The sequence below is a fragment of the Musca domestica genome, unplaced genomic scaffold (assembly GCF_030504385.1).
Source record: "Musca domestica strain aabys unplaced genomic scaffold, Musca_domestica.polishedcontigs.V.1.1 9, whole genome shotgun sequence".
Taxonomy (NCBI): Eukaryota; Metazoa; Arthropoda; class Insecta; order Diptera; family Muscidae; genus Musca; species Musca domestica.
This window is the reverse complement of record NW_026712435.1, coordinates 8,711,264-8,721,625: the sequence shown is the minus strand read 5'-3', so window position 1 is coordinate 8,721,625 and position 10,362 is coordinate 8,711,264. Positions and strand designations below refer to the sequence as shown.

The following is a 10,362-nucleotide window of genomic DNA, read 5'->3' as shown; positions in this document are numbered from 1 at the left end:
ATAGATAATTCTCTTCCGAGGTATAAAGTACCCACAAGGAACTCCTTGTGTGGATTTTCAGACAATTCCGGTGAAAAATGTGGGTTAAATCATCAAAATACCGAATATCGGGGGTACCGTTATATGGGGGCTATACGATATTCTGGACCTATGTAGATAATTCTCCACCGAGGTATAAAGTACCCACTTGGAACTCCTTGTGTGGATTTTCAGACAATTCCATTGAAAAATGTGGCAAAAATCATCAAAATACCGAATACCGTGGGGGTACCGTTACATGGGGGCTATACGATATCGTGGACCTGTATGGACATTTCTCTGCCGAGGTATAAAGTACCCACAAGGAACTGCTTGTGTTGATTTTCAGACAATTCCATTGAAAAATGTTGGTAAAATCATCAAAATACCGAATATCGGGGTTACCGTTATATGGGGGCTATACGATATTGTGGACCTATATAGATAGTTCTCTGCCGAGGTATAAAGTACCCACAAGGAACTCCTTGTGTGGATTTTCAGACAATTCCGTTGAAAAATGTGGGTAAAATCATCAAAATACCGAATATCGGGGGTACCGTTATATGGGGGCTATACGATATTGTGGACCTATATAGATAGTTCTCTACCGAGGTATAAAGTACCCACAAGGAACTCCTTGTGTGGATTTTCAGACAATTCCGATGAAAAATGTGGGTAAAATCATCAAAATACCGAATATTGGGGGGTACCGTTATATGGGGGATGTACGATATTGTGGACCTATATAAATAATTCTCTACCGAGATATAAACGGTACCACAAGGAAGTCCTTGTGTGGATTTTCAGACAATTCCGTTGAAAAATTTGGGTAAAATCATCAAAATACCGAATATCGGGGGGTACCGTTATATGGGGGATGTACGATATTGTGGACCTATATAGATAATTCTCTGTCGAGGTATATAGTACCCACAAGGAACTACTTGTATGGATTTTCAGACAATTCCATTGAAAAATGTGGCTAACATAATCAAAATACCGAATATCGGGGGTACCGTTATATGGGGGCTATACGATATCGTGGGCCGATATAGCCCATCTTCGAACTTGACCTGCCTGCAGACAAAAGAGAGATCTGTGCAAAATTTTAGCTTCCTATCTTAATTCGTTTAGACTGTATCGTGATTACAACAGACGGACAGACGGACGGGCAGGGCTAAATCGTCTTAGAATTTTACGCTGATCAAGAATATATATACTTTGTTGGGTCTAAAATGATTATTTCGATGAGTTACAAACGGAATGACGAACTTATTATACCCTCCATACCTTTTTTGGTGGAGGGTATAAACAAACAGAAAATTCGTAACAAAAGTCAGGGAATCCCCAGGCGTAACATCAGATACGACATCCAAGTACCTTAGCGGAAATGAAATTCTATCAGATTCCCAAATAAATAGAAGAGCGAACGGGAAAAAAGTTTTACTTTAAATTATGACAATGTTTCTATCGCTGAAATTTCATTTCGATTCATTATAAAAAAAAATAAATATTGAAAAAAATAGAATAAAAGCCCAAAGTTTCTTCAGCAATCAATTTATTCACTATATAACATCTTATACCCACTTTGGTTGATTTTCAAAAGTTTATTTTACAAACCCTTAGTTTTCAAATTAAATATCTCTTAATTGGCATCTGGTAAGCTACTCGTTTTTTTTTAGCAAACTAAGCAAAAGACAGAGGTATTCAGTCTAGTTTATCTTTCTTTGAATTATTCATTATTCTACAAAATTGAATTATAATTATCTTAACAATAAAATTAAATTATACTTTACTGAACAATTCAAAACACAACATTTCAAAATACTTTACATTATTTACAGCAGAGACAATCAATTATTTCTGTTCAATTTTTTTGCGATTTTTCAACTCCGTAGATCTAAGAAAATTCTTTTGAGTTTGGAACTATATATTTATGTTTTTTGGACTATATCTATGATATTCATTAAAGCTATTCTGTAAATATTCATAACTTTAGACAAAATAAACATGTCGATATCTGCTAGAGCACACATCAAAAGTGTGTGCGTGTGTGTATTTTGTAGCTACTTGTAGGTAGGTAGGTAGGTAGGAAGTGTCGTCTGGCTCCCCGTTCAGATGTAGTGTTTACAGTTCATGTCGTGTAAATCTAGGCACTCGTAGTTGTAAATATCTGCGAGACTGAACATCGTGCATGGAGAAACTCAGAATCCTGACGTCATCTGGGCATTTTTGGTTTCCATCCAATCACAACCTAAGGGCGAATTGTTGTTCGACATAATTATCGGCGAGGTTCGCTGCACTTCGCGGGCCGGATAGTAGACCACGGGTCCGGGTGATGGTGCCCGACCCCGCTTGATTTTCACAACGCCCGGTGAACTGGCACTTTTCATGATGCGACCATTGTTGAGTGTACTGTTGCCCGATGTCGTTACCAGATAGGTGGTGGTGGTACTGCGCTGAGTACCGTGACGAGAGAAGCGCCCCGAAGACCGATGGTTGTAAGTGCCATCACCATTGTTCGATATTGAACTTTCGTAGTGTATAAGATCGGGCTGGTCGCGGCTGAGGCGGCGCTTGAAAAAAATCAGCAGGAAAATCCGCTTGAACTTCTCGCCAAAAATCACGTAGATCAGGAAGTTGCAGCTGCTGTTGATGGTCACAAGCAGATTGCTCGTCTTGGTCAGTGAGTTGTCGATGAAGTTGTAGAAGGCCTCCGATATGTTCACCACCAGGGCAAGGAAATTGAAGGCGAAGAACACTACCACCACACACAGCAACATGGTCGCCAAACCGATCTCCCGTTTCTCGGAGCGTGACAGTCGTTGGCGTTCTCGATTCGCCCGTTTCACCTGCCGATAAATGAGGCAATTCAGGATGGCCAGCGTCAGGAAGGGTATTATGTAATTTACAATCAGGTAACACCAGTTTATATACAGATTGATGTACATCTGGTTGGCTCGCAGGGGCGAGGGCCGAACACAGTACAAAACGTCGGGAATATCATCGTATTTGGTGCTCGCCGTAACCACTTCCCAGAAGCGCGGCAAGTTGTAGAGCGTCGCAAAGAGCACACAGACAATGAAGTAAATCTTCGCTCTGCCATAGGTACACAAGGCGCGCGCCTTCAGCGGGTGGCACACGGCCACGTACCGCTCCAGCGTTACCGTAAACGTCATGTATATGCTGGCCGTCTGCGAAATCATGCCTATGGGAAACACCACCGGCGATATGTACGGGAAGATGTAGTTGTAGTACAGGAAGAAGTTGCCCGTGTAGGGATATATGGACGGTATGCCGAAGAGCAGCATCGACGTTATAATCAAGACGGTATCACAGCAGGCCAGGCCAATGAGCAGATAGTTGATGCTAGAACGCATTTGAGGACGGGACAATATAATCATGGAGATCACGTTGCCGATTATGCCCAGAATACCGACAATATTCAGACAGACTCCACAAACCCAGAACTCCACGAGAGTTTCATGGTCCTCGGGGTTGTAGAGCTTCTGACAGGGATATTGCTGGTGATCTGAGTTGGTATAATTGATGCCGCCATACAGGCTGTGTTGAGTGAAGTTCTCGGCGGCCGTTGCAAATATACTGCTGTTGCCACCGTAGCCCGTATCCGACACGGTGGTGTAGTGATTGAAGTGGTCGCTGCCATGGTTGACGTCACTAACGCTCTCGATAAAGTCATTCGGATCAATGGGCGCCGAATCGAACTCGCCAATGTAATCTGTTTCGGGTTTGGGCGGCGGTAACACTTGTTGCCGTTGCAGCAAAGGTAGCGGCGTTTGCGATAAGTAGGTGTCCGGTGTATGCGCCTGGAACGGATAAACGCTATCCGTTATATTGGGGTCAAACATGGGTTTAAATTTTCAACGTAACAGCCAGGAGATGGAATAGCACAAGATTCTCGTCTGCAATAGAATGCGTGACGTCTCTGGAACATGGGGTGTTTGACAGGGGGCAGGGGACAGGAACTCTTTGCGGATCTCGTTACTTAAATTAGTGTCTTTTTTCCTATCTTAAGTTAGTTGTAGTTGTAAATAATTTCGTTTGCAGTAGAGCTAACTTAAGCTATTCGCTTCCCTCCATAAGTTTCTGTATCACAATATTGTTGCCGTTGTTATTTTTCGTTCATCAGCTTATCTGCGGGTGTCGCGTTATTAATATAAGTTTGCGAGTTTTATTTACAAGCGTTTCTCTTTGGCTCCCTTTCAATGTTGTTTCAAGCTCAGCATGCAAATGTTGTTCATGTCCATGCGATTTAAGTGCAAAACTTCTGATATTAAGCACACTTTCAGTTGCTAAGACCTGGGTTAAAGTTCAACATTTACACGTGTCCAACGAGCTGCAAAATTCCAATTGGATATTTCCTCCGATGGTGGTGTTGGTGCCTCCACAATTACTGTCAGAAGAATTGAAATGGATAAATTTTCCTTATTCCTCTTAAGTCCTTAGCCCGTTATGTGCTGAGTTCTGATGCTTTTGTCTGGATCCCGACAATTGGAGTTTGCTCGACTAGTCTTCAGCTAATGGAAAGAGATAATTCAAATGGTTTACTAGGACGCTTACTGAGCTGTTTATGGCTTAAATATCACAGTCTTGTTGTCTTTCTCCCCTTCCCGACTGCAATGCAATTCAGATAATTTAAAAACTCTATTGTTTGGTTCTAATGAAATTGAGCCGCATGAATATGCAAAGGAGTTGTTGGCATCTCTTGATATCCTCAAATTGGAGACAAGTTGAACTTTAACATCTATTGCAAAAGTTGTGTGCTAAAATGCCAACATATTTTATCCCAATCTGTCATCTGCTCTATAGAGTGTCCTGCTACTAGGATTAACACTGCGTTAGCGATGTATGAGGGTGTGTGCGTGGGTGTTTGGGCAACTGCCAGTGAATTAGAATTTGTCAAAGAGCAAATTCATGTAGGTCTCGGTCGTTATATTTATCTGCAATTGTATTTGTCTCCGTTGCCTTAGTCATTGCCTTGGCACAGTCGTCTCAGTTTTCCGGCAATGTGCAGTCCTTTCTTCGTATCCTTGCAACAAATGCCAACCAACACCAACGCATACAAAACAAAATGCAAACACACGCACAAACACATGTATATTCAGAGTCAGACGTTATGCTTATTTAGAAGTCCTCTTTGCATTCCTTCGTTCAATTGTGTGGCTTGTCTGTTTATTTGCTCTCTGCCGTTCGCATAAAAATCCTGAAAGACATTAAAACAAGTCTCGTTCAGTATGGCCGACCTTCACAGCAATAATTGTAGAGATGATGGTGTCATTCAGGATACCTACTTTGGGGAGAGTGTTAATACAAAAGGGGTGGCGGCAAATTTTCTGGGCGAATTACAATTTCCAATTGTGAACTTTTCTGTTCGAACCTGAAAAGTATAAAAAGAAGAAGAGGAACACAGATTAGAATTTATGCCATACAGTGCTTAAAAACTTAAACAAAGAATTATGGTATCTGCTGTAACACCTACACGTTTTTATTTGTTATGTTAGATAAGTAAACAAAAGGTCATACCTAGGCTGAATAGAAACGAAAATGGTCGTATCAATATTTATGTCTCTGTTGTCCTTTTAACTTTTAAAACCGTATTTTGTTGGAATTTTTCATTGTATAATATACGTTTTTACAGTAGACACATTAGGTTCTATCTTCCACAAGTAGCTTGAACTCTATTCTGATTGTTTCACTTGGAGTCAAAAGACCCATATGTTTGTTTATAATGCTCGGATAAATAGACGGCGCACCATGTCGCGAGTTCATATAAAAGGTGACCAAAATATAAGGAGAGTTGTTGGCTAATTATGTCGAGGACCAAATGCCAGGTTTCCGTATAACGCTCACATAACGGTACCTCCCAACATTTGGTATTTGGACGATTTAAGCCACATTTTCTAACAGATTTTTTTTCATATTTGGTATTTAGAAATGGTAATACATTCTACAGAACATTTTCCACAGCGAACGAAAACAAACGAAACGATTAACGTACCCCTCTCACGAAGACACAAACTTTTAAAAATTTTTCAATCGTTTTGTACTCCAAACAAAACCACAAATATTTCAATGCCAGAAGTACAAAGACAATACGATTGCCTTAATGTACTTCGGCTATAAGTTGCCAAGCTGTATCGTTAGCGAACGAATCGCCGGGAAACGTTTGCTGTGCGAAATGATGACTGGTACATTATGAGTTGTTATTCTTAATATTATTTTTACACTTTTTATACTATCCACCTTGAAAAGGAGGGTATATTAACTTTGTCATTCCGTTTGTAACATCCCTAAATATTCGTCATAGACCCCATATATATTCATGATAAGCATAAAATTCTAAGTCGATTTAACGATGTCCGTCTGTCTGTCCGTCTGTCTGTTGAAATCACGATTCAACCAACATTATTTGACATAGAGCTTCAAAATTTGGCATTACGATTTGTATCGTGTCTAGGATGGTTGGTATTGAAAATGAGATATATCGGTCCGCGTTTTCGTATAGCGCCCATATAACGGTTCCTTCCGACATTCGGTATTTTCATAATTTTTGGCATATATTTGTACGAATATTTCTTAAAATTGTATATTTGTAAAACATAATAGGTTCTAACTTGTGTGGCGGAACAATGTATGTATGTATGTAGCCCCCATATAACGGTACCTCCCGATATTCGGTATTTTGATGATTTTTGCCACATTTTTCAACGGATTTGTGTGAAAATTCGTATTTGTTGGTCATAATGGATCCTAGCTCCGGTGGCAGTACATTGTATGTATATGTCCACGTTTTCGTATAGCCCCCACATAACGTAACCTCCCGATATTGGATATTTTGATGATTTTTGCCACATTTTCCACGGATCAGTCTAAAAATTGGTATTTGTTGGTCATAATGGATTCTAGCTCCAGTGGCGAAACATTGCATATATAGGTCCACGATATGGTATAGCCCCCATATAACGATATTCGGCATTTTGATGGATTTTGCCACATTTCTTCGCGGATTTTTCTAAAAATTGGTATTTGTGGGTCCTAACGGGTTCTAGCTCCTTTGGTGTTCTAGCTCCTTTGTACAGGTCCACGTTTTTGTGTAGCCCCACATAGCTGTATTTTTCGATATTCGGTGTTTTGATGATCTTTGGCACATTTTCCCATGAATATGTCTAAAAATTGGTGTTTGTGGGTTATAATGGGCTCTAATGTTTCATTTTCCCTAAGGTGGAGGGTATTAAAAGTTTGGCCCGGCCGAACTTAATGTTTTTTTTACTTGTTTACATTGATGGTCAAATAAATGAATAAAAAGGAATAATTTTAACTTTAAATTAGTTTGTACATTATTTGTGTTGAGTTAATATACAGGGAAACGTTTGCAATGAGTATTGCACTGTTTTCTTTCAAATGTTGCGTCATTCAGCAGGGTACATCTCAGCTCTGTTTTTGTTTCCACTCATCTACACGAACAGTACAAAATAAGAAACTAGTCCCGTTATCTTAATGTCGGTTTTGTTTCGTTTCGTTCTTGGAGAAAGTACAAAACAAAACGATTGCAAACGTTTCCAATAGTAGATCCACGTTTTGCTATAGTCGTAATATGACGGTACTTCCAGGTATACATTTTCCAACGGCAGTGCTTTAAATTTGATAGTTGTTTGATACAAATCACAGCAGCAAACAATTGACTACATAGGTTCACGCTTTCTTATAGCCCCCGTATAGCGGTACCACACGATTTTCGGTATTCTTATGATTTTTATTTTAACAACTTTTTCTAACGGATTTGTTCAAATTCTTTATTTATATTCTGTGGTGGGATTTAATTATGGTGACAAAATATTGTCTATATAGGTCCACACTTTTCTATATCCCCCATATAACGGTACTTCCCGATTTTGGGGATTTTCACTATTTTTGCCAAATTTTCAATATAAGTGTTTCACATTTGTTACTTGAAACTCACAGTACATACCAGTCCCTATAGCAGGAAATAGTCTCTATGTAGGTTCAAGGTTTTGCCCCCATTAAAATATGTGAAGTTTTTAAAAATTTTTGGGAATTCGCTGGATTTTGATTTTTCGGCAAAGCGTAACTTAACGTATTTTTACTTTTTACATTATCGACCAAATAAAAACAAAATGTTGTTATGACTCACGCGAAAGTCAATGAAACATGCTCACCCATTCATCGGAGTTTGGTTTTGGCTGAAATTTTCATATTGGACACATTGGACGTCCGACAGCTTTTATAATTATTTCAATGACAGCGTACAAAAGCATTTTAGTGAGAATTTTCCAGAAAAAAGTAATTCGTGATGGAATTCAAGCGTGATAGTGTGATTTCTTTCTATTTGGCTGGAAAACCACAAGTGGCTATCGTTAGAGCACTCCAGCATTTAAATGTGAATAAATCTTTTGTGTCTCGTACCATCGCTCGTTACCGTGATACTGGTAGCGCAGCCCGACGTCAAGAAGGTGGACGATAGAAAACAGCAACATCAGCAGAAATGGTTCGAAAAGTAAAGAAGCGACTTGATCGAAACCCGCGTCGCAGTGGCCAAAAAATGGATCGTGAGCTGAACATATCGCAATATTCCATTCGGCTAATATTGAAAAATGAGCTCGGGGTAAAGCCATTGAAATTCCAAATAGTGTTATTAGAATTTTGGGATAAAAAAACTTATTGTGAAAATTTCGTGATTTTGTCCTTAATGAATATACATTTGGGCCTGACATGCGTCGATGCATCTCGAGTTTCGTCGCCCTTTATAAGCTACACCACATAGTGCTAGAGGTATTATGTATTTGTGTATTTGTTTGTAACATGAAGAAGGAAGTGATATAGACACATCTTCTTCATAGAAAAACTTTCTGATTTGATTTTTGCATGTCCATCGCATTTATTAACCGACTGAGCAAGGACGTTATTTAAAATAAAGCTCAATCTATTTACTCCGACCTTAAGAAAGATAATTCTTCTGCCTTCTCGAAAATGTTTTTTTTTTTTTTTGTTTTGTTTTAATTTGATTTGTATGAAAAAGATGACTCAAGTTGAGTCGCTTTTTCCGCCCATTAACGACCCAAGTCGGAGCACTAGTATATTATGAGAAATGTGTAAACTAAAAATAATCTAGCCTCAGCGAATCATGGGTAAAACTGCAAAACATACATACTGATGTAGAGTATCATATAGTCGACATTGCTCAATGTAACGTGAAAGGTATCACGTACATATCATTGATAAGTGCCAGATACATACCGTAATAGGCACAGTCCTATTTTTCATTTCACTAATTTACTTATTGTGGTCAACTAATAAAATTCTCATTCACCTCGTGTCATCTGAGCCTTTAATACTTTGGTATTTGCTACAGGGTCAGGCTATTGAGAGGAGCCTGTAACCATATTTTGGTTGTCGTTTACATCGGGTGTTATTAACGACTCTTGTAAAGGCTTCCCATAGTGGAAGCCATATCAACATATAGCACAGAGACTTCGGATTCCTGTACCACACGGAGTCCTCGGCTTTCCGTTGCACTCAGAGGCCCATAGAAATAGTATTAGTAACCTCATCACGTCGTCATTCCCGATCATCAACCGAATTCCTGAACATCATCGCCTCGTCGTTCCCGATCATCAACCGAATTCCCGAACATCATCGCATCATCGTTCCCGAACATCACCGGATCGTCGACTTTCGACCTTCAACCGAACATCACCGTATTGTTGTTTCCCAATAATCATCCGAATTCTCGAAACTCATCGTATCATTCATTCCCTGAACGCAGAACCCGAACATCGCAGAACCCGTCATTACCGCCTTTCGCCCCCGGTCGATAACCCTTTGCATTTCATTTTAAGTACAATTTACTTATATTTATGTCAATAAACACTCATTTTTGGCCACAGAGGGAAAAAATAATTGTTTTATTCCGTAAAGTTTAGTGGGTCTTTATGGCGACCCTGGACACGACTGAGCGCATCCAAGCTGACGACAAAAACACGTTACGACGACTTTTGTCCATTCTTAATTGTTTGTACATACCCAAAGCTAAATATCTTTCATTCTCAACCGCTATCTCAATAACAATCTCTCTTACCACATGACGCCGCAAGCAAACCTAATTTGATTGGATTTTAATGTAGATGTGATAGTTGAATGAAAATTGCCATCCTGAATGAAAATCGTAAATATCTAGAATTCAGATTACTAATAACCCTGAAACACAATTTTGAATTTTACAAACAAAGAAAAACAAGTTTTGCTCAAATGACGTGTTATATCTCAAAAAAGCTATGATATTTATACGAAACATCAATTCATCAT

At 39.3% G+C, this 10,362-nt stretch overlaps 1 protein-coding gene across 5 annotated transcripts in view; it reads right to left on the bottom strand.

Moving 5' to 3' along the window:
- Positions 1-963: 963 nt before the first annotated feature.
- Positions 964-10,362, bottom strand: part of LOC101900373 (FMRFamide receptor) — a 115,715-nt gene continuing 106,316 nt past the window's right edge. For all 5 annotated transcript variants that reach the window (XM_005181720.4, XM_005181721.4, XM_005181723.4 and 2 more), the window contains 2 exons: positions 5,331-5,416; positions 964-5,242 (listed from right to left, as the gene is read on the bottom strand). In XM_005181720.4, coding sequence (XP_005181777.1) covers positions 2,223-3,887 — 1,665 coding nt within the window. In that variant the 5' untranslated portion in view covers positions 3,888-5,242; positions 5,331-5,416 and the 3' untranslated portion in view covers positions 964-2,222. The remainder of the gene's footprint in view (positions 5,243-5,330; positions 5,417-10,362) is intronic.